Source organism: Ovis aries, chromosome 9 (genome assembly GCF_016772045.2).
Source record: "Ovis aries strain OAR_USU_Benz2616 breed Rambouillet chromosome 9, ARS-UI_Ramb_v3.0, whole genome shotgun sequence".
NCBI lineage: Eukaryota > Metazoa > Chordata > Mammalia > Artiodactyla > Bovidae > Ovis > Ovis aries.
This window is the reverse complement of record NC_056062.1, coordinates 5,066,523-5,092,083: the sequence shown is the minus strand read 5'-3', so window position 1 is coordinate 5,092,083 and position 25,561 is coordinate 5,066,523. Positions and strand designations below refer to the sequence as shown.

General features: G+C 40.5%; 1 protein-coding gene across 4 annotated transcripts in view; it reads left to right on the top strand.

Annotated features, from left to right (window-relative positions):
* ADGRB3 (adhesion G protein-coupled receptor B3) overlaps nt 1-25,561 on the top strand; it is an 891,397-nt gene that overhangs the window by 847,543 nt on the left and 18,293 nt on the right. For all 4 annotated transcript variants that reach the window (XM_042253849.2, XM_060419932.1, XM_042253850.2 and 1 more), the window contains 3 exons: nt 8,522-8,617; nt 10,401-10,440; nt 14,809-15,452. In XM_042253849.2, coding sequence (XP_042109783.1) covers nt 8,522-8,617; nt 10,401-10,440; nt 14,809-15,452 — 780 coding nt within the window. The remainder of the gene's footprint in view (nt 1-8,521; nt 8,618-10,400; nt 10,441-14,808; nt 15,453-25,561) is intronic.

The window sequence follows — 25,561 nt, the reverse complement described above, 5'->3', positions numbered from 1 at the left end:
CTTCTGAAGCCCCTTTCTCTTTTAAATTGCTTTAGCAGATGTCTCTGACAAAAGAGAAAATGCAAAGAGGGAATGAGAATTTTTAAAAAATTAAACCATCTGATCACAACACATGACTTTCAGAAACCCACATCTTGAAAGCTAATGTGTCATACCTAAGAAGGATAAGGATCTAATAAAAAATAATAAGGATAAAATAGAAAATAGAAAAAATAGGTGTTTCCTTCGTTTACCCATCATTTTTTTCCATCTTAGTGTTTTGTATTAACCTCTATTGGAGTAGAGCTGCCTTACAATGTTGTGTTAGTTTGTGAGGTACAACAAACTGAATCAGCTGTATGTTTACATGTATCCCCTCTTTTTTGGATTCCCTTCCCATTTAGGTCGCCACAGAGCACGCAGGAGAGTTCCGTGTGCTTTCTTGAGTAGAACTCATTTGCATTAAGCACATAACGACATACCCACTGTTTACTATTCTCTGCATTGCTATGGAAGGCCTAACTACACCAGAGCCATGAACGCTTTCAAATAGTTTCGGTTGCTAGGAAACCGCTTCCCTGGTGCTGCCCATTCTTCTCATGGCTGCTGTCTCTGGCTGTGCCTGGATCTAAGACAATCGTACAGCTTGATGGCAGAGGGGGAAAATAACAAGACTGTGGTACGAAATAAGCTACAATAACACCCTCTCGCTGAAAGGAAGGGGGAACAGAGAGTGCCTAAATGGATCATTTTGTCGTGTCGGTGTGTGAGGATGCTGGGGCCGCTCCGAAGCTTCAGTGGCAGGGCCAAGCTCGTCTTTCTTCTTTCCCTGCTGCTGGCAGGAGGGCTGGGCTGCACCAGATGAGGTCCCAGAAGCTTCATCCAAACCTGGGAAGCGATTTTGTAGCAAATGCTTAAAATAAACATGAACAGGATTTTCTTTCTCCCACTCCCAGTCCCCCTTCCTTTTTTTTTTTTCTGTTAACTTCTCATTTTGACTTATTATTTTCATAAAACTACAGATGAGCAAAGTTATTTACAAGCATATGACAGTGAATATATGGAGCAGACAAGCCACCTTAACTATCTCAGTTAAAACGAATATTCTCTCCCAAATATACTATTTTTTTTAAAAATGAAACCAGTAGTGGTACTTGATGGCAATTTGAAAAGAGGTGTATTGCACATAATATAGTTCAGATGGAGAGTTGCATGACTCTCCCAGATTGATTTGCAGGGAAATTAGGTAGGACCCGTGTACCACAGAAAAAGGTACATCGTAGTCCCCTGTGGAAGGAGGGCAGGGGCTTCAGTGGTCTTGGAAGATGAGGGGACGGGTGATAGAAGACTTCAGAACCTGAAGGTGTCCTGAGGAAGAAAGTGAAAGTTTCACATGGAGGAAAATCGAGAGAGGGTCATGGACGTACGGCTTCCTAGAAATGAAGCTTGTGGTGAGTTGCAGAGAGTTGCTTCTCCTCTGAGACCACCTCGGGCCCATGGAGGCATAAAGCAAGTGATGACATGATCCTGGAAATCAGGATGATTTTTTTTTTTAATGTCTCTGACCGTGGCACCAAGAGAAAAACAGAACTGTCAACATTTAAGGGCACAGCACTAAATGGTGTTTTAGAGCTTTCTCTTTATGGTGAGCAGAGGCCTTGAAAAGAGGCCACTGTATGTCACAAGGAAGAGATTTCAGAAAATGCGTGAGTAGCTCAGGGTGGGGAGGGTCATGGTTCTTGCTCAGAGGGGAGTTGGGTTAAAGAGAGTGAGGTGGGTTGCTAAGAGTTTCATCTTTGTCAGGTTGAATTGAAGCTTCAAAAAAATGCATTTAAAGATTTATTTTGTTTGTCTAGTTTTTAGTAAGACAGAATGTGTGTCTGGAAATGGAGAATGGCTAAAGGTACCACAGTAAAGCTGGATTTTAGTTGGAACCGGGGGTAGGAAACACAGAGATGCCTTTAAATAGGCAGGTGGACAGGAGCAAGCAAAGACCTTGTGTAGCTTCTCCCAGATATCAGCAGCCTCCCTGCACTCAGGAGTGATCCCATTTCTTAGTCAGCAGACTGTTAGTCTTATCTTTCATTCCAAGTTCGGTTTTTCTGATTGGAGCATACTTTCAGTTCTGTCATGAATATTTCTGTCCATCTTGATCCGCATTCTGGTTCTCCAACTCCATACAGGGAGCTTCGCAAGAGGGTGAAACCAGGTTGACTCACAGGATAGCATCAGTGAACAAGTTAAGACACAGAGGTCATGGCAGAGATTGGCAAACTCTGGCATGTCTGCCAGGTAGCATCCAGCCACGGCTTTCTAGCTCCCTTCTCTCTCCTTTCAGACCGCAGAGCCCCAGCTTGCAACAGTGTTAAACCGGTGAGGAGAAGTTGAGTACATCTGGAATAAAGGTTTAAAATGAATGTAAGAAGTAAGAGGTCACAAATAAACTTTTTGTTTTCTGCCTTGACATGGACAGCAGGAAGCTCAAAGTATCTTCAGGGGAAGGCGTGGGTGGAGGTGTCTGGTTTGTGACTCCCTTTCCTTTTTTTCTCCTCCTGTGCTGAAGAAATGCTGTTACACTTTTTCAGATCACACATGTGAAATGCTGTCGAGGGCAGCTCCGGTGACCCTTAAATCCAATACAAGGGAATGTAAAACTCTGCAACAATTTTGAGGCCAAGTGACAATCCCTTGAGTGTTAGAGAATTCCAATAGAAAGTCATTAGGACTGAAATCTGGGACCAGAGTCCATATTTTTCCTTCAACATATAGGAAATGATTAACCATGTTTGTTCATTTCCTTTCCTATCAGAGAGGTCAAATAATACTTTAATTATGTGTAGTTATTCTGTGAACTGGTATAATACACATGAAACTGACAACGCTCATTCATTTACTCGTGAAATGATATGAAATTTAATGTAATTTAAAAGCCATTTGTTCAACTATGAATCAATAGAAACGATAGTTGATATTAGATTCAGAAAGGAAAAAAAAAAAAAAGTTAAGCTCTTCTAGTCTAACAATCTCAAATAAATGATCCTCGGAAATTGGAAAGTAAGGGAGACAACCCAGAGGTAAAGCTGTCTTCGTAAAAGGTAAAGATTTGGGGCCTGTAGCTAAATACAGAGCCAGTCTCCAGCAGTGCAGCTCTCTCCCGGAGCTCCCTCTAAATCGCAGCTCTGCCAAGCATTGCTCCGTGTTCTTCCCCAGCAGACTCTAAATCTGGCACTGACTTTCATGGTGACATTGCCCGCTGTCTTCAGAGCAAGGACCAGCAGAGATGCTCTTGCTAGCTGCTGCTGAGATGAACTGAGTCACTGTCCCCAGGGGAGGGGCAGGAGCGAGATATACCCGGCAGACCTCTGAACACTGTTCTTTCCCAGGAACCCGTCCACAGGAAAAGGGGGGATAGCTTTCTCAGGAGATCTTAGAGCCGCCCCCAGAAAGATCTGGCCAAGGTAACTTTGGTTGTGCCTGGTGGGTCCTCTCAGAAGACACCTGATAGCTTGCTGTGGTCACCTCACTATATATTTGAAGATGTTTCTTGACACTTTTTTTATTTCACAAAATGATGTCAGCTTTCTGTAAAGTCTCCTAAATATTCCAAGGCTATTCACATATCTCTTCTTTGCTACACCACAGATGCTTTTTAACCCTCTGTCTGGCTGTCAATTAAGGTGAAATATCTGTGGCAGAGTATTATAAAAATAGGACATTTTGAAATCTAGATATTAACTGTGCCACAATTTGTGTTAAATAATTATTCTAGACAGTTTTAAGAATTATATTTACTCCTCCTACAGAAGTTTAAAACTTGATTGATGTTGGAAGAACTCGGAGGTATAAGGCTTTTAATATTTAAAAAGAACCTTTAAATTGGTAGTAAGTGACTTGTTCTCCACAGACAGTCAACTTAAGGAGTAAAGTGAAGTTAAAGTCATTCAGTTGTGTCAGACCCTGTGCGACCCCATGGACTGGAGCCCGCTCTGTCCATGGGATTCTCCAGGCAAGAATACTGGAATGGGTTGCCATTCCCTTCTTCAGGGGATCTTTCTGACCCAGGGATCAAACCTGGGTTTCCTGCATTGGCAGGTGGATTCTCTACCATCTGAGCCACTAGGGAAGACTCTGCTTAAATAGTGAATATGAATCTTCTAACAATTCTTTCAGAGAAGGCAATGGCACCCCACTCCAGTACTCTTGCTTGGAAAGTCCCATGGACGGAGGAGCCTGGTGGGCTGCAGTCCATGGAGTCGCTAAGAGTCGGGCATGACTAAGCGAATTCACTTTCGCTTTTCACTTTCATGCATTGGAGAAGGAAATGGCAACCCACTCCAGTGTTCTTGCCTGGAGAATCCCAGAGACGGAGGAGCCTGGTGGGCTGCCATCTATGGGGTCGCACAGAGTTGGACACGACTGAAGCGACTTAGCAGCAGCAGCAGCAATAATTTTTTTTCTTCCATCTTAATCACGAGGCAGGAAAAACGTCAGGACTATTGTTCAGTCTTGTAAATATGACTTTTGACACAGAAATCTTTAATTTCAGCCTGCAGTAGTCATATCTGAATTCTGTCTTTTGTTTGTTTTTATGCTTTCTCCTTGTTTGGAATTGAAGTCCTCAGAGACTTGTTTTTTTAAAACTTTTAGTTGTTCTTCACAAAAACAATTTAAATTAACTCACCAAAGATAAAAGTCTCTTTGCTTACTTGATAGAACATTCATTTAATTATCAAAATGTTTCCAAATAACTACAGATGCATCTTCCAGGTACTGTCTTGCTTGAAACATCCTTTTCTGTGATAAAGTATGTGGTGTGATTCCCTGTCAGTATTCAAGAAATATTTAAGGCTAGCTCATGTAGATTGCCTGAATGCAATCTTAAGATTTTTTTTTTTTTTAAATCAGAGGAATTTCTGCTACAAATCTTTCTGAATTAAAAGGAACAGAGGCACTAAAAGTGTCAGAGAATTCAACACTTAAATCATGGCATTTATTGATATATGACCATTAAAATAACTTTGAATTTACTGCAGAATTTTCATGCTTTTCTGTTCTATATTCCTTCTGACTAGCATTGACTGACTCATGCGGCTGACATCATTCTCCAGGAGAGACATACCCTTAATCCATTGTCATATTTGAAAGTTTGGTAGTTTAAGGTATCGAGTTTTTGTATGTGTGTTATGAAAAAGAGATTTCTTTTATATTTCCTTCAAGCAATCAGAGAGTGGATTTTGAAGAGAAACTTAGAGGAGTTAGTTTTCCATGTTTCATTGTCAGACAAAAATATCTTTGACAGCTGCACTTCAAAGGCCTAAGAGTGGCTGGTGAGGAAGAGTTAAATTATCATTTTTGTTTTACCAGGGGCCACTTTCATATTTTATATATGCTGGTGTTTAGAAGCAGACTTGAAAAATATTCATGTGACCAGCCCCTGGAAGGCAACATTTCTAACATACTGCTTATCTTCCTTTATAAGTTGTCTTTCTTTAACAGTTGCCTTGGGGCACAAACAGAAAATTAGCAAGTACCTATTTTTCTGACATTAGTACTTAGAATTTTTCTTCTACAAACGTATACTCTCTTAGTGCTGTCCCCCAAATGCAAATTTTTGTGAAGCAGAAACACAGATCATCTAACAGTAGACTCATTACCCTAGTGTGTAATGATCTTTTTGATTATTAATTGTATCTTTTTGTGACCTACAGCTATGGCTTCTTAATCTAAGAAGTATTTGCTTCTAAAGAGTCTAGCTGTCCACAGGATGTCTCCTTCAAAGGAGAAGCTGGACGATTTATTTCCCAATGTTTATCCAGTTCTTCAGGAAAACACGTCCAGGCTAAATTTCCCTGAGCCTAAACCTCTGCTGATGTGTCTGAAAGAGACTGGGAAATTACCTCACCTGGTTGTGTGAGGCAACTCCTTGTTCTTTTTTTTCCAGAAAATTCCAGATTTAGAAATATTAGAATATGTGTGCATGCTAAGCCGCAGCAGTCGTGTCTGACTCTGCGCGACCCTATGGACTGTAGCCCGCCAGGGTCCTCTGTCCATAGGATTCTCCAGGCAAGAATACTGGAGTGGATTGACATTCCCTCCTCCAGGGGATCTTCCCAACACAGGGACCAAACCAGGGTCTCTTATGTCTCCTGCATACCACCTGGAAAACCTGTTAGAATATACACTCTACTGTATATAAAATGTTAATAGATGAACAAGGACCTACTGTATAGCACAGAGACCTATACTCAATATCTTGTAATAATCTATAATGGAAAAGAACCTGAAAAAGTATGTATAAATATGGGCTTCCCTGGTGGTTCAGACAGTAGAGACTCTGCCTGCAATACAGGAGACCCAGGTTCAATTCCTGGATTGGGAAGATCCCCTGGAGAAGGAAATGTCAACCCACTCCAGCATTCTTGCCTGCAGAATTCCTTGGGCAGAGAAGCCTTTCAGGCTACTATCCATGGGGTCGCAAGGAGTTGGACAAGACTGAGTGACTAACACACACACATACACATAGGGATATATAACTGAATCACCCCACAGTACACCTGAAACTAACCCAGCATTGTAAATGAACTGTGCTTCAATTAAAAATGGTTGAAAAAAGAAAAGTTAGAATCAGAGAGTGGAAGAGAGGTCAGAGGATCTGGAGCCCAGCCCCACCTTTCTTAATTCACAGCTATAGTGGTTACATTGGCTTCCCAGGTAGGGCAGTGGTAAAGAATCTACCTGCCAATGCAGGAGATGTAAGTTTGAACCATATCTATGAAATCATAGCTGGTACTGCCAGTGACTCAGTTTGCTTTTCAAAATGATTTGAGTAGCAGACACCTTAGAATATAATTGCTAAGTCGTGTCCGACTCTTGCAACCCCATGGACTGTAAACTTCCAGGCTCCTCTGCCCATGGGATTCTCCAAGTGAGAATACTGGAATGGGTTGCCATGCCTTCCTCCAGGGGATCTTCCTGACCCAGGAATCAAACCCGAGTTTCCTGCATTGCAGGCAGAGTCTTTACCAACTGAACTATTCGGGAAGCCTTATAATGTAATAACATAGAGCAATGTACTAAGTAAGCATCTTCCCAGGTTGTGCAGTGGTAAAGAATCCGCCTGGCAATGCAGGAGACACAAAGAGACAGGGGCTTGATCCCTGGGTCGGGACGATCCCCTGGAGGAGGAAATGGCAACCCACTCCAGTATTCTTGCCTGGAAAATTCCAAGGATAGAGGAGCCTAGTGGGCCGCAGTCCATGGGGGTCACAGAGAACTGGACACGATTGAGTGAGTGAGCACGCACGCAGTGGTTGCATCACCAGGATCAGAACCCGAGGGGCGAAATCCATGTGGGTGGAGCTCTTATGATGGAGCTCAGCCAGGGCTCAGTGGTGACTAAGCTTCATATCACTTTCCAAGTCTTGCCATTTGGGAAGGAGGCTGCTAACAGTTTATGAGATGGATGAGAGTAGCTGAAAACAATAGGCTCAGAGTTTTCCATGGCCAATAGATAAGCTTTGCACATCTCACAAACAAAACCATGATAGGATATTTTATGCCAGTGCTTCTGAAAACTGGGCATCATTATGTGTTTCCCTGTGTGGGCTCTACCATGTGCTTCAGGAAAGTAAAATGCCATATCATCTGGGCTTTGTTTTGTAACCCCAAAAGACAGATCATAATAAACAAGGAGGAAATATTAATGGTATGAGGTTGGAAAAGCCAGAAGTTCATAAACTGACCTCGCCCTTGACTCAGCCTGTGCTCATGCCCACCCACCTGGTGAGTCACAGGATCTAGAGGACTGGCTGGCCAGGAGGCGCCAGGGGATCAGAGTGGCTGTCGTTGATTTGTGTGTTTGCTTTCATCTATTCAGGTTTACCCACATTGTGTTTAATGACGGCTTTAACGATCTTGATTTCCTTTCAATGTGTTTGCTCTTTGCTCAGAATCCAGTTGTAAATAAGTTTGGCTTTGCTAAAGTGCTTTTTTTTCTTTTCTTTCTTTTTTTTTTTATGAGGCTCAACCAGAAACAGTCATTTTTGTTATCTTTGTGCGTCATTGTTTATATGTTTGTTTGTTTTGGACATCAGGGCACATAGTACTTGAAGGGAGACAAGAAAGGGTCTCCCCAGTATGTCTTACATAAGGCAACAAAAGGGAAATCCCAAATCAATTTTAGCCAACAGATCATCTCGTTTTTCACAATGTTTAAAGCCATTGTGCAGATTATGCCATACCAAATAGTAAATGTCCCCTTGAAAAACAGGCATATTGTTTGTAGCAATGGAAATAAGCCTGCCCTCTGGCGAGAATGATTAGTATTGAGCCAGACACAGCCACAGGCACAGCTCAGGAGTCCCCAGCATCTCCGTCTATGATGATGGCAAGTGATGAATTCTCTGGTCGTAGAAAACAGCAAACAAAATGTGTGTTAGATCATGAATGCAGCAATAACAGTTTTCTCAGCCAATTGCCAATATAGACAGTATTTGGTAATTACCAAGAGAGACGAAAATGAACGTTTGTGCTTTTTTCACAGGTTCAGGATGCATTTCGATGTCGATTGCGAAACTGTCAGGACCCGATCAATGCCGATTCTTCCAGTTCGTTTCCTAATGGGCATGCTCAAATCATGGTGAGCTTTAACTTCCCCTCTGAGTGTTGATTCCGTCATGGTTTCTCAAGGGAATAAACAATTATTCTTACTAGTAAAATAGTGTCAGAGTTCTCTGAGTTTGACTCTAGTTCAGTCACGGACTTGGAGCTTCGATACCAGATGATGGTTGCGTACGGACTGGTTGGGAGTCCTGGATGTGTTACTGGCAGACTGGTGTGTTGAGTGTGGGGTTTCTGGGCAACACCGGGCGGGGGGTGGGGGTGGGGTATGTTCATCCTCACACAGAATTAGGGTTAGCAGTATATCTGTAGGATCAGGTTTGTTTACAGATCAAAGCATGCTGCTCCTGCAGTTCTGGCCTGAAAGCCAGACTTGCCGTGGTCCTCACCTTGCCTGCCCTTCAAACTCCTCAGAGGAGCTGCACTCTAGACCAAGGAAACCAGGATCCCTGGGGTGGGACCTGGCCTGGGGGGAGACCCACTACAAGGACCACCGCCCTAAAAGCAGGAAGGGCAAACATGCTCCCAGCAGAACAGTCAACCACTGTACATGAGTTCTGACTGCTGTTCGGATAAGAGATACTTTACACTTAAGCACTTCTGTACGTTTTAAAAATGAAGTGAGCTTGAAGCTGTGTCATTAACAGCAAGGCTTAATAGAGTTTTCTTCATAATATACCTGATTTATTATCAATGTGTTTGTATTAAGCAACACAAAAATAGCCTAAATGATATGCTAGTAACTAAAACAGGAGAAAGAGTAATTAATTTCTTTTTAAAAATAAAGAGATAAATACTGATATCTTAAATCTAAATATTGATTAAAACAGGCTAATATAATTTCACCATTAAAAACAAACTAATCAAATAGTGACAGTCAATCCTAAAGGAAATCAACCCTGATTATTCATTGGAAAGACTAATGCTGAAGATGAAGCTCCAAAACTTTGGCCACCTGATGTGAAGCATTGACTCATTGGAAAAGACTCTGATGCTGGGAATGATTAAGGGCAGAAGGAAAAGGGGGTGACAGAGGATGAGATGGTTGGGTGGCATCACTGACTCAATGGACATGAGTTTGAGCAAACTCCAGGAGATAGTGGAGCAGGAAAGCCGGGCATGCTGAAGTTTATGGGGTTGCATAGAGTTGGACACAACTTAGCAACTGAATAGCAACAACTATTTGTTTACAATAAAAGTCTGGAGAAAATATGAGGATGGAACTAAACTCTAGTAGGTTCTGGGCCAGATTAGTATTGTTTAATCTTCAACTTTAATCCCTTAACCCTAAGTCTTTTGTCAGATTTGCATAAAAGGGGATCATCAGAAAACCCTAGTTTGATTGTTAAAGATTTGACAAAGCTATAAGATATTACATTATTAACAATATATTCCAAGTGAACTTTAAAAAATGTAAATAACAAGGACATTTATTTAAGTATCTTCACAATATTTCACATTCTAGTATTTTCATTGTGGAATTGAAATTCCTTAATTAATTTCATTAAGGAATTGCCTTAAAATTCTGTTCTTTCATATCTGGTGTTAGAGGACCATAGGTACAATATTGCCTTATTAAAACTGTACAACATATTTCCAACTGATTTTACCTAACATATGGTTGCTAGAAAATACTCTTGAAAGCAATTTGATTATTCCTTGAGAAACTTCCTTTGAACAAAGTATTAATAATATCCTGGTACTGCCTAGTCAGATATTTGTTAACTTCAGATACTCTGATCAGTATAAGCTTGAGGCCTTCATTAAATGATGATTCTATATCTTATTATTTCTTGTTACAGACAGACTTTGAAAAGGATGTAGACATTGCTTGTCGATCAGGTAAGAATATTTGAATTTTAAAAATGCAACCGTTAGATGTTGAATCATTTTTATGTTTTGTTTTGTTTTCTTTTGGTTTTAAAGAAAGTACTGTAGTTTACACATCATATCTTCCTATAGATGAGCAAATTGAGTCAGATGGAAGCATTGTAATACCAAATGTGGGAGAGGAGGAGGGAATGAGAGAGAGAGAATATGAATGGGGAATGGGAGGAGGTGAAAATGGTTGACTGGGAGCACAGATTCCAGGAAAGCACTCACTTGGAGATGGAAGCCTTCCATCCATCTCTCACTGGTTGTCATGTGCAAGGCCAGTCAGTTTGATGTCTCTCTGTACCTCAGGTTCATCATCCATGTTGGAAGGATGAAACACCATTGTATGTGTGTGTGTGTGTGTGTGTGTGTGTGTGTACTATAGCTTTATTGCTGTATTTGCAGAGGGGACCACGACAGAGCATGCGCATGCCCTACTTAGAGACCTGGATCCTGGTGACCATGTCCCCAATAGCTGCCCTCCATCCTGTCACTTCAGCTGCTCAGTCGTGTCAGACTCTGTGTGACCCCATGGACTGCAGCACACCAGGCCTCCCTGTCCATCACCAACTCCCAGAGTTTACTCAAACTCATGTCCATTGAGTCAGTGATGTCATCCAAGCATCTCATCCTGTCGTCCCCTTCTTCTTCTGCCTTCAACGTTTCCCAGCATCAAGGTCCTTTCCAGAGAGTCAGTTCTTCACATCAGGTGGCCAAAGTACTGGAGTTTCAGCTTCATCAGTCCTTCCAATGAACATTCAGGACTGATTTCCTTTAGGATGGACTGGTTGGATCTCCTTGCAGTCCAAGGGACTCTCAAGAGTCTTCTCCAACACCACAGTTCAAAAGCATCAAATCTTCACAACTCAGCTTTCTATATAGTCCAACTCTCACATCCATACATGACCACTGGAAAAACCATAGCTTTGACTAGATGGACCTTTGCTTGCAAAGTAATATCTCTACTTTTTAATATGCTGTCTAGGTTAATCATAACTTTCCTTCCAAGGAGTAAGCATCTTTTTAGTTCATGGCTGCAGTCACCATCTGCAGTGATTTTGGAGACCAAGAAAATAAAGACTGCCACTGTTTGCACTGTTTTTCCATCTGTTTCCCATGAAGTGATGGGACCAGATGCCATGATCTTCGTTTTCTGAATGTTGAGCTTTAAGCCAACTTTTTCACTCTCCTCTTTCACTTTCATCAAGAGGCTCTTTAATTCTTCTTCACTTTCTGCCATAAAGAGGGAGTTATCTGCATATCTGAGGTTATTGATATTTTTCCCAGCAATCTTGATTCCAGCTTGTGCTTCATCCAGCCCAGCATTTCTCATGATGTACTCTGCATATAAGTTAAATAAGCAGGGTGACAATATACAGCCTGTAGACACCACCAAAAGCGGATGAATAATACTTCTTTATACTGGGAAAAAATATACTTTCTTTTATTTTTTATACATTTGTTCTAATGGTGCCTTTGAGAATAAGAGTGAATATCCACCTAACCTTCATCCAGATAGTAGAAAGCAAATACTATTTAGCTCAATCCAGGTCTTTTTTTTTTTTTTAAGATTAAGCAAACTGTGTTCCTTCACTCATTGTTCAGCATCCTCCCCCTGGGGTCAGTCATTTAAAATTATGGTACCCAAATTTTAACTATGGTGCCCATTTTAGCCAACATTTATCACAGTTGTCTCTTTTCCTTATATCAATGTTGTGTACATTCACATCTGATTTCATAGCAGCTCGCAAAATAATAATGTCAACTGCTTATCATTTAAAATCCCCAAGACTTTTTGTAGTAGCTTTCAGGGATTTCCTAGTCTATGATTATGTAAAGGTTCTGCTTTTTTTTTCTTTTTCCCTTAAAGAAAAACTAGCCTTTGCATTTATCTCTATTTGCTATTATCTTACTAATTATAAGTTCGGAGAAGGCAATGGCACCCCACTCCAGTACTCTTGCCTGGAAAATCCCATGGACGGAGGAGCCTGGAAGGCTGCAGTCCATGGGATCGCTGAGGGTCGGACACGACTGAGCGACTTAACTTTCACTTTTCACTTTCATGCATTGAAGAAGGAAATGGCAATCCACTCCAGTGTTTTTGCCTGGAGAATCCCAGGGACAGGGGAGCCTGATGGGCTGCTGTCTATGGGGTCGCACAGAGTTGAACATGACTGAAGTGACTTAGCAGCAGTTATAAGTTACCATTCTATCCATTTGAAATTGTTTGGCCATTGAAACTTTGATAAGAATGCCTTCTAAATAAGTCTTCTTCCAAACTTTACAAATAAAGGAATGATACTCATCTTGTTCTCTTTTGTTAAAAGTATGCATTTCCCCAGATTCACTGTATCCAGAGATTTAGTATTCTTAATATTAGGCCAGTACCATTATTTTATTCAAAAAAAAATCTTTTAATGTTTTCACTTTCAGTCTGTACCCTTTTTTAACTGAGCTTATCAAGAAGTTGCTCTTGTGTTTTTCTGAAGATTTCCTTCCACGTTGTATGTTCAGTGTCAAAGCCTCAATTCCTGGTCTCTGAGTAATCTTTCTCCAAGTTTGTTGAAATTTGCTTTCCGAAAGAGTGGTGCATATATCTGATTATGCAAAATATTCAAGTGCTTTTTGCTTTGTTTTGGTTTTGTCTGCATTTTGCCTTTCACTACTTGATTTATTTCTCTCAAAAGTCTCATCACTTCAACATCATGTCTGTATGTGTAGGTGGTGTTGATTTGTTTATGTTGTATATTCAAAAGTTGGATATCCACATTTTGAGCATGTCAAAGAAATAGTTACATTTCTCATATAGAGTCAACACTACTTCATAAGAAGAATTGTATTTCCCCAAATATTTGATATACAAATTTTCAATAAAGATGGCTGTATCACTGATAAAAATGTGCTACTATAACTACAAATTATATTTATACGAACTAAATAAATGTTTTACAAATCCAGATTGAAACTGAAAGTGTTAGTCGCTCAGTTGTATCCAACTCTTTGCGACCCCATGGAGTGTAGCCCAGCTGGCTCCTCCATCCATGGGATTTTCCAGGCAAGAGTACTGGAGTGGGGTGCCATTGCCTTCTCTGAACCCTTGCTTTAATGCATAATAATTAGGATGCTATTTGAAAACTTGATAATGATGGGTAACCCTGAATATATCTGAGACTTTTCATGAGAAGATAATAAACCAAATACTTTAGTTATCTATGCCTAATGAAACAATCAGTGAAAATGGCTCTGCCTGTTGATAAGGCAGACTGGACATCCATGTTGAACCAATATGCACACAGTGCTGGTCTGTCTGTTTTCAACATGTCCATCACCAAGAATATTTCTTCAGAACTTCATTCTCTTAGACTTTGAAACTGACAGCTGTTCACAACTAACCAGACCTCAAGTCATTCTGCCTCCATTACACATAAAATATGACTTCCTCCTTTATAGAGAGGCAGAAAAGAGAAACAACTAAAATCTATTTTAATAAACAATTCTGAACTATTCTGTTGATGGTTTTTTCTTTGATGTGGTTTATGTTTTCATTTTGTTCTCTTTCTTACTGCAAGCTATCACGCATTTTTAACTTTTCTAAGCCATTATTTCACAGTCTTAAAATAGAAGTTTTAGAGGCTCATACAGTTTTTTCTGCTTAAAGTCAGTTGGCACTTTTAATACCCCCTCATGAGCATTGGAGTATATGGATGGATTGATCTTGTAAAAAGAAATGACCTGGCTTTTCATGGGACTGAAAATTATAAATACATTTGAACCCTGTATCTACTTGACCATATGGACTTCATAGATAAATACTCCTTAGTTTTCCACATGCATAAAGTTTGAAGGTATTTCTGACACAGTGGGATGAAATTCTCATTGATTACCTCTTTCAAGAAGTATTTTAATGAGCAGAACTTGTAGAATACTTCAGAGGGGAACCCTGTAAGAAAAGGTCAAACTCTTGTGAATGTAGCCATAATTTTATAAAGCCCTTGCAGTACACTGACGGAGAAAATTTCTCAGGGAAACTTCCTTTCCTGTGAAAGTAAGGCAGAGTTATTTAAGGTTAGGGCACTGAGATTTTTGAAAATCTGTTTATCAGTTTTCAGACATGCTTTAGCCACCTGAGATCTATCATATCAGAATCAGAGCATATCAGAATCAATATACAAAGATTCAGTTATCTGGACTGGGTACAAAAAATAGAAACGTAATTTTTGATAATTTTTATTTTATTAAGGAAAATGTTTAGTAAAATGAGGAGCAACAGAATATAATAATAAATGATAGGCATGCATTAACTTTCTTTTTTTGCTTTTATGTTCTATTTCACAGTTCTTCATAAGGATATTGGTCCCTGCAGAGCAGCAACAATAACAGGCACCCTCTCTAGGATTTCTCTGAATGATGATGAAGAAGAAAAAGGAACAAACACTGAAGCACTTAGCTATTCAACATTGCCTGGAAACGTCATTTCCAAAGTCATTATTCAGCAGCCCACAGGTCTACACATGCCCATGGGTATGAATGAGCTAGGCAATCAATGTTTGAAAAAAGAGAACAGTGAATTGCGGAGGACTGTGTACTTATGTACGGATGATAATTTGAGAGGGGCGGATATGGATATCGTCCATCCTCAAGAGAGAATGATGGAGAGTGACTATATTGTGATGCCCAGAAGTTCTGTAAATACCCAGCCATCAATGAAAGAAGAAAGCAAAATGAATATCGGCATGGAAACCCTGCCCCATGAAAGGTTATTGCACTACAAAGTGAATCCTGAATTCAACATGAATCCTCCTGTCATGGACCAGTTCAATATGAACTTAGAGCCACATCTCGCACCCCAGGAACATATGCAGAATTTGCCCTTTGAGCCTCGCACAGCTGTGAAGAACTTCATGGCCTCTGAGTTGGATGAAAATGCAGGATTATCAAGAAGTGAAACTGGATCAACAATATCGATGAGTTCTTTAGAAGTAAGCAATGGACCAAGCCTGCCCTTAATATTTGAAAGACAGATAGACTGATAGTCTGACTGATAGATTCATAGACTGATAGATAAATAAATAGGTCAATAAATAGATCAATAAATAGATTGATAGATCAATAGAGAGACTGGTAGATAGACTGATTGATAGATGATAGATAGATAGATAAACTGAGTCATGGGACACTGCACTGGGGAGAAGTGCAACACCCTTAGCTTTAGCTTTTGCACTTTTGTATTGCTATGTTGGGATTAAAATTCTGTTTTTTTCCAGTAGAGCATCAGAATCCCCTTTCTCAAGACTGCATTTAAAAAAAAAAAAACCTCTTTATTTTAAAAACATACTTATATGTAATAATTTTTTCATAATGGGAACTAATAAGTGCATTCCTGAACAAACAGAAAACCTTCCTGATGTTTCTTGGGTACCAGAGGTCTTTGATGGTTAAAGTAGTTTCTGGATGACATTAGACTTTAACCAAGGTCTGGACTTTTTGTGTGATGGCAGCTCTTGAAATAACAAAATTGGAATGTCTCCATGAGGTCTACCATTACGCTGATTATAAACATATGATTACCATAGATTGATATCTCTCAGAATAAGTATTTTGCTTTTAGCTCTTGCAGAATTATGACCACTAAATGTTTTGGTCTTAAATTGTGAACTCTTGGGAGGCATGTAAATTAAGCAGGCCAAGAGTCAGGACTCTGAGGTCCAACCACATGACTTTTGCAATAAAGCAAGCCCCCCTCAGCTTCTTTCTTACCCACAAAGTGATGCAAAGAGTAGTCAATAGGTATCAATATCACTCATATTTTATAACAATTAATCAAGTAATATCTAAGTCAAATAAGACAACTCATGTATAATAGTCTTTGATAGATACCCTGCTACTGTTTTGTATGTGACTTTTATATTCTTTACCTTGAAATTTTTCTATAAACCCACTATTTATATGGGCTTCCCTGGTGGCTCAGTGGTAAAGAATACACCTGCAGTGCAGGAGACATGAGTTTATTCCTTGGGTCAGAAAGATCTCCCGGAGAAGGAAATGGCAACCCGCTCCAGTATTCTTGCCTGGGAAGTACCACGAACAGAGGAGCCTGGTGGGCTGCAGTCCACAGCGTCACAAAAGAGTTGGTTATGACTTAGCAACTAAACAACGACAACGACACTACTGATATACTGCATATGTTCAGTATACAGTGCAATACATGCGTTATTTTATATGCATTTCCAATTGTTTTAACATAACAAATTATTTCCCATTACATTATAGTTGGTTGCCTGCTCTTTCTATCAGATGTTTACTGATAATCTCAGGTTCTAGTGTTCAAAAGTGCCCAGAGCAAATTACCTCTCCCTTCTCCCCACAAAGCTGTGCCTTGTACTATGTCAAGATGAAAAGAGATCTTGAAAGTTGATAGTAACTTGTGTGGTATAATTTTGAGGTTCTTCCCAACTGAGTTGAGGAAATTCTAGACCAAAATAGGCATGCAGACGAGATCTAGGATAAATCCCCAAATTCTAAATCAGTGTTAAACAAAATACAGTTTCTGAGGAAAAATCATTCCTTGGAACCATAGGCATAGGGGCGGTGAGTCCAAGTTGAGTCCTGAGTGGCTAGAGCTCCCTCAAGACAAAAACAGGCCATCATTCTGAACTAGCAGAAGGGCTACCGTGTCTGTCTCTAACTGGCATATCCCTGACAGTCGCAGGTCTGTGACAATAACGACCACGTAAACACAAACCACATAGCATTTATTCAAAGTCAGAAAAGTTTCTCAAAGAATTTCAGTGATTATGAATATAAGAACATAACGCCATAAATAATCGTAATGACCGTATGAGGTTTTTCTGCATAGAATGACTCTTTAAAATGTGCTAGAGGGGTTAGAATGGAAACATTACAATATTTTGCTTTTCCTAAAAATGTTTTATGTCTAAAAGCCTAAAACCCTTTCTGGGTTTGATATTGTATAGATTGTGTGTGCTTGAACAGTAGACTGGATTTCCCAGTGCTGCTTTGTTCCATGGTAGTTTTTCCAAATCTCTGTATTAAATATAAGCATCATGTATAAGTACAATTCAGCCGAAAGCTCTGCATTTAAATGACTTAGAAATCACAAGACTTCCATCTTGAAAAGGAAGAAAATTCAGGATTCAGAATGAAAATTCAGTTTTTCATTTTCATTCTTTCGAAGAGTTTAATAGTCAGTAATTGCTTAGGGTGACCATTTTAGGAGGCAGTTGAATATATAGATGTGGGCATGAATAATAAAATTAGCATTTATATAGCATCTTTCATTAGCTGATCATCAAATCACCTTAAAATATGAATTAATTAATCTTCACAACATCTCTGTACAATGCATAAGTTGTTCTAATCCTTGAAGTAAAGTCATTTGTTCAAGGTTACCGTGCAAGCGCACAGAGAGGCCGGGACCTGAATCTTTCTATCCTGACCAATTTTACACTGACTCAAAGAGACAGTCATGTGCCTGAATGTTAGCATGAGAGTCACTTTACAAAGTTCATTTACCCCAGGTCAGACACTTGGTCATATGGAATAATGACATGGAATGGATGAAGCGTAGATGTGTACAGCTAGCAGAGTTTGGGAACAGGACTGTGGCAATGAAGGTCCAGTCTGGTGTGATTTCCTCTGAGGACAGAGTGAGTGGTTAACTGCCACACTGTCTGTAGCCAACCGTCAGGGAAGATGATATTCTGACGCTAGAGGAGAAGCGGAAAGATGCCTAGAGCATCAACATGGAGCGTGGGGAGCAGTAGCGGCCAGGAGGTGTCTTGAGACCTGGAGAGCGTATGAAGACAGAAGGGAGCGGCCCTCCGACTGGCATGAGGCTGTGGCGCAATCTGAGTCTTCCCAGAGTGAGAAAGAAGGGCCCAGCCTCAGGGGCCTCTTGCCTGGGAAGCTGAGGCAGCAGAGGACAGCCAGATGCCGCCGGAGCCTCTCAAGGGTGTCATGAAAAGATGTTCACAGTGATTCAGAAAGTTGCCTCCAGAGGAGTGGGTGGTCACAATTTGCTGAGGTGGGAAGTGGTCGGGGGAAGAAAGAGAAGAGGGTGAAAGCTGCCAGTGCTGCCCAGAATACAGTATTGCTGAGGAGAAGTGCAGGCGAGGATCAGCAAGAGGCAAAGGAGAGAAAACAAAGCCGAAGAGTGGGCAAAAGTGTTTATTCAAGTAAGCAGGAGGCACCAAAGCGAGAGGGCAGCTCCCCAAACCCAAGGCAGTGCCCGCAGAACAGGCTCGACCTCCAGGGGAGCCTGTGCAGCTAACCTCCAGTTATTCCATGCAGAAAGTTTCATAAATGCATCGAGTTGTGTTTTTGTTTTGTTTTGTTTTTGGCATAAAAGCACACCCAACTTGTCTCCCCTCTTAATACTTTCTGGTTTGTTTCTTTCACGAAATATGTTAGCTGCCATTTTCCAAACTGTATCCATTCCCAGAATGGACTTGTTAAGCAATTCTGAAAATTTTTAATTTCCACAATTACGGATTCATTGCAATATGCCCATGGTAGAATTTCTCATGATGGCTTCAGGCCTGGATATCATCTAGTTGCTTTTCTTAAAGCTAAGAAAGATGAGGTTATTATTAGGATTTAAGGAACAAAATGTGTCGAGTGAATGGTGTGTATATAGACAACTACAAGGCACTGTGAAGCAAGCGAGGAAAAGAAGGGTCTGTATTCTCAAGCCATGGAGGACTGTGAGATACAGTTTAAACCTTGGGTTGTGGCTCCATTTTTTTTTTTAATTATAGATATATCAGTGTAAGAAGATAAGTCAGTATTTGTTTGGACTCATGGCACACTGCTCTTTACACTGTGTCTGGTAGCTGGTATATCTAAATAGGACATATTTCCTTCCTCAAAATTCTCAACTTGGGTGTGGCTCCAAGTCAAGAGACCCCCGTCCCCGTGGGTCTCTTGGGGGTTGATGCAGGCTTCTGGCTAGGTGAGAGGACTGGCCGCGAGGGAACACTGTGAGGCTGGAGGTTGGTTAGAAGAGGGAAGCCAAGGTGTTTCTCCTCCTCGCTCTGCTTTGGGCAGCACCTTGTATCTTTATCTGCAGTTCTGTGGTGCCTCCAGGCTTGGCTAGATGCCTCAGCCCCCGGGGTCAGGTCGCTGTGCCATCTCCCTTGTCCGTCCCTGTGGGAGGGGGGCACTAGCTGCTTCTCCTGTGAATCCCTGGGTTCCTCTGTGGCCCCTTATGTGGCTTCTCGGCTCCTCCATCGCTTGAATTCCTGTGAAATGCTTTGCTCCAGGGAAGCACGTTAAGTGGTTTCTCTTATTCTCCTGACATATCTGGCCAAAGCTTTTCTCATAACTAAACAGAATTAGATAGTCAATCATACAATTGCTGTTTTGAACAAAGTTTTGCTGCTCCAGGTTTTCTGAGTATTCAGGTATAAATTTAGTGATGTATCTCAAAACATGCTCAGCCAAATCTCTCTCAGTTTATAAGTGCGTAAAAAGGGACAGCATTCTGTGCTAACTTTTTATATGCCAGTTTTCCTCTGGACATGAATTCTGGAGATCTCAATATAATGGTTTTGAAAGGTAAAACATTTTAGCTATAATGTCAAATCATAGGTGCCTCACTTATGGCTGCAGTGAACATCAAATTGGATAATGTATGTGAAAAATCCTTTGAAAATTGTAAGGAGCACTTTAGATGTAAGGTTGTGTGATTATTATTTGATTACCATTATACCTTGAATATTGCTGCAGAAACTTGATTGCTATAATTAAGTCAATATTCAGGATACTAGACAAAATATTATGGCCATGCTTGAGAACTAGAGACTCCCATCACTAATGGAAACAATTATAGAACTGACCATTGGGCAGAAGCACCTTTTTCTTATGTAACCTTTTTTTCCCACGTGTAGCTGTGGTGAAAGAAAGCCTTTTCCTTCTTCAGTGTTTTGTTTTTGCTGCTGGGTTAGGGGATTTTGTCTTTTATGCAGGCACACAAAATTAGGCAAGCAAAATTAGCTCTAATAAGTCATTTTTCAAAATGAATGATTCTCAAGTTTCATTTACTCAGATATTTTGAATGGATATGACATCAAAGCTTTTTCACTTGAGTGAGTTCATTGCTCAGTCTATAATGGAAACTTTTAATGGCAGTCATATTGGCATTTATTAGTCCATGGAATTTATTCCTCACTGTGAATCTTCTAGGATCTTGTCCAGCTTAATCTGCAAAGACACAGACAATGAAGTATTTCCTTTGAGAAATTATTTATCATTCTACAAGATTTCACTGTGCAGAGACACCTCTGCGCACATTCTATTCCCCTGAGTAGCCCCATACTGGTGGGCATTTTCTTACTCAGAATTCATCCTAAAGAATGTTCCCTTCTATTAGTGACAGGCCTGCACTCCTCTAAATGGTCTTGATCCACTTGGCTGTCAGCTGATCTATTCAAAATGGTTTCCTTTGTGTATATAGTCCGCCTGCTTATACAAAATCTCCTGGAGTCTTCCTTAGAAAAATAAAACCAAAAAAAACAAGTCACATTCTTTTGAATTTGTTTGGCTTCCATAATGAAGCTCCTTCAATCTTTCAGCAATAATTTTGTGTGTGTCTACTACTGTGCCAGGCCCTAGGCTAAGGTGCTTGAGATATAAAAGTGGTCAAAACAGATGTGGATCCTGCCCCTTTGGTGAATAAACCCTATGGAAGAGATAGAAGGTGAACTGTTAACAAATGAATAATCTGAAAGTGTGCTGTGCTGGTCAACAACCGTGGAATGTGTGAGAGAGAGGCTTCTTTAGATGAGGAGCCCTGAGAAGGCTTCCAAACTCCATAGAGTGAAAAGTGAAGTTAAGAACGAACATGGTTTGTGAGGTGCTAAGGGATCAGGTGATGTTTCAAGAAAAAGAAACTGCAAGTGAAGAGGCTCTGAGGTAGGAAAGAGCTTGGAATATTCTCATAGGGTTAGAAGACTTGTGAAGTGAGGGGCAAGCTTCTTATGGAGTTGGAGTAGGAAGAAGAGACCAGACTTTTTAGCCTTGTAAAAGAAGAGACGCAAATGAGACAGAGAGAAGCATTTGTCCTGGTCATTTATCTATCACTTTGATAGTGTGGAAGAGAGAGGATTAGGACCCCGTGGCAATGGGAGAAGTTGTAGAACAGAAAATGGAAGGACAGTTAGGAGACCACTGAGGTCATCCAGATGAGAGATAAGGATGTCTTTAACTATGCAAGAGAAGCAGAGGTGGAGAAGATTGGGCAGATCAAGATGTGTTTTGAACATAGAACAGATGGGTCTGCTGGTGGATTTGATGTGCAGGACGAGAAGTAAGAAGGGGTAAAGAGTGATGCCAAAGAGTCTCACTCGACAAACTATGCAACATTTCCTGTGATGGGAAGACATGGGAATAAAAGGTGTTTGCAACTTAAGAGATGGTATTTAAAACCATGGGAATGGATGAGTTCATCCAAAAGAGAATATGAGAAAAAAGACAGCTGTGCAGCTCACCATTTAGAAGGCAGGGCGATGAGAAAGAGCCAGCAGTGGAGACTTGGCTGAGCTGCAGTACATAAGAGGGAGGAAAAGAAAATAAATGGAAAAGCTGAGACAGATGAGTGCTTTAATGAGGAAGTGATTAACTCTCAAAAGCTTCTGAGAGTCCAGTAATATGAGGAGAGAAAAATAACCTTGGAAATTGACCAGATGGATCTCTTCTGAGACCTCAATAAGAAGAATTTTAATGGAATATTGAGGACAGAATACAAGTTGGGATGAGTTCTAAGTGGGAAATTAAGAAAAGGAAAGAGCATAGAAGAAACATCATCTACTATGGCGAAAAGGATAATTTGTATCAAGTTATTTGGGAACTTGGGGCATAGAGAGAGGGGTATTTTTATCTTCATAAAATATGTTGGCACCATCCTGACTTTTCAGTCTCTGGGTTGGGAAGATTCCCTGGAGTAAGAAATAGGAACCCCCCTCCCCCAGTATTCTTGCCTGGAAAATCCCATGGACAGAGGAGTTTGGCAGGCTACAGTCCATCTGGTTGCAAGGAATCAGACATGACTGCGTATGCCTGCAGCCACATCCTGACTTATTTTAAATTTATATGTAGCATTTCTTCAATTATCAACTTATCAGAAAAGGTGTTTTGACTTGATCACTTTTCTTCATTGATTCTTATCTTTTAAACATGTGACAGTTATTTCTAACCACTTTCCTACCTTATAATAACACTCAGAAAGCTCAGAGGTATATTTGAATAAGCATGTAAGGCAGTCACAGTTTCCACAGACTTCAGTGCTTTGAAAAACTCTTCCACACGCTGCAAAACAGACTGAGAGATGGTGAGTGTTATCATGAGGAAGTGAAGAACAGAAGTTAACACTCTGGTCCTTCCATTCCATCACAGATTTTCCAATGCAAATACTTCCTTAAGATAAAATTGATTTTGCAATGGGAGACCCATCACGGAGTGAAGTCTGCCACTGTGTTGTTGCATCTTGGCTCATAAACTAGCCCATGTTAGAATCACTTTATCAGACTTTTTTCTCTTTTAAAATATAATTGACATGTAGCAGTTCATATGCTTGATTCTGCTTCAGGCTTGCAAAGCATCTCATTCTCCTGCTGTCATCCTGGGGATGACTGGATCCTATAACGTTATTCTTGCTGAGTTCCAGGTAAAGTCAGCAAACTATCATATGAATCTTGCCTATGAACCTTGTACCATGGGGTAGTCACTGGGCAACAGTGGAGAAAAAACACAGGGTTTTGCGGTCAGAGAGCTGAGTGGGAATCCTAGCTCATGCGATTACTACCCTGGTGAAGCAGGCGAGTTATTTGAACTCTGGTCCTCAGTTTTCCTCATTCATAAACAGGGAAAATGCATAATTCTTTCCTAACCAACCCACAGGCCAGCTAGCATGTTCAAACGTGAAAGCACTTTATAAAAGGTTGAAACACTTGGTCAATATTACAGATATTTTATTACCCTTGGGCTCTAAAAATCTGCCACATTTTTTCAACTCTTGAATTTCAAGTCTTCACTGCTGAATTTTCCAGCCTACCTACCCCCTTCCCCCCAACTATCTTTTGAACTTATTTAATTGAAGTCTGCTTCACGTACTCATTTCTTAGCCTAATCCCTCAAAGTTGCTAGTTCTGTTATACCTTTACATTATAATGTGATTTTAATGAAATGAAACAGAGAGAAACTTACTTATGGATGTATATCCATCTTCTTTCCCATATTTCACAGCCGCATAACCGGCACCTGCTCTCTCAGGGAGAGCCCCTCTCTCCTGCTCCTCTGGGTTCCCATCTTTTGTTGTTGGGCCTGAAATCTGGAGCTTACAGCAATATGTATCCATCCGCATTTCCGGTTCTTAGGCAACACACCGTTGCATTCAGAAACAAGAGAGCAGCATATAGCTGTTGGGATCTTTGCAACAGAGAAGCCCTCAGCCCATGCAGTGGCAGGGCCTCTTTGCTGGATAATTGAACCTTTTCCATCAGGTCTCACTATTTAATTTTTAAATGAAACCTAAAGCGCATGACTAATGTTCTGTAATAATTGCTTAACACTAAGTGTTTCCATGCTTGAATTTTGCTGTATTAGGAAAGAAATTTGCTTAATGTACAGTTGCAAAAGTGTCCTGGTGAGTCACGGCACCGAGAAGGCAAAGCGCCCAAGAACAGGAGGGATGCCCTGACCTTTGGTCTAACTTCTCAGAGCAAAGGGGATGAAGGGCGCTGTGGCCTGGCTCATACATCACGGGCAGCTGAAACAGCGGCGGGGGTTGGCCAAGGAAGCCTGGGTTACACGGCTTCCGCCGCACACCTCTCCTTCCAGAATGCTCCCAGAACTGGGACACAGAGCAGAGCTGGGTCAGCAGGGTGACTTTCCTTTGAATAAAGCAGTTCCTTCTCTGCCTCTCTTTGACTGTACTGAAGGATGTGATGCTCAATCTTCAGCAGCTCACCAAAATTAAATTATTTCAGAACTTTTAAACTTTTTTTTTTTAAACATAATATTTCTTTGGTTATATCACCTTCTGTTTACTGCAACATGCTTTGGAAAGTTGGTTATCAGGGAATGTTCAGGGTGTATAGGGACAATTTTAACTCTGCAGAAATTTAGTCATGTTTTCCAATGAACTGCATTAGTTCCTTTCTTTCTCTCCTAATATTCAACAGTTACAGGAATCTCTCCGTTATCTTGGACATGACTCCCTCAGGTTATTGAATTTCACACTGTAGCTATTAGGATAGGAGAAGAGGAAAGAAAAAAAAACACAAGAAATTTTATATATCTTCCCTACTGCCTGGATAGTTCATCTTTTTAATATTTATTAATTTCCTCTGTTTTTCATTCCTACTTTCGCAAACAAACAAAAAAAGCCTGTATTGGAAACTTTTGAGCTCCAATAATTTGGTGGACATTTTCTATATTTATCAGCTAGCTCCTTCTATACTTAATAATTCTAAGAATTCAGTGAATGCTTTAGAGAAGATGTTAAGAATACCTGCCCTATATTAATATTAAATAATCACATTAATTTCTTTTAACCATGTTTCCTGATTTTATCAAGACATTTATCTGTAACTAGATTCAGGAAGTGTTTAACAGATTCTGAGGCATAGTGAGGTATTTGCGTCTATACCTGTGTTCTGTGGGGGTGTAGACTGTTTGTTACTTGTTTTATTGTGCTGTGCTTAGTTGCTCAGTCGTGTACAACTCTTTGCAACCCCACAGACTGCATCCTGTCAAGTTCCTCTGTGGGGATTCTGCAGGCAAGAAAACTAAGAGCAAATACTTTCATGCCTAGCTCTGAGAAAGATTGTGCTGTCAAGGAAGATTACCAAATATGGAGAAATTTGTGGATGAGACCTATGGAGAATTTTGGCATGTAGACAGAAGGTTAGGTAGAATTTGGTAGAAATGAAGGTTGGGGGGAATGATGGCTGGAAAGTGTTGAGATGACTGGATGCTTTTCCTCCACGGCTTTGAATCCTTTGTGTCTGTAAAGTAGTTTTGCTGTCAAGGCCTCAAGTTTCCTTCAAGATTGAACTTTCTAAGTGAATTT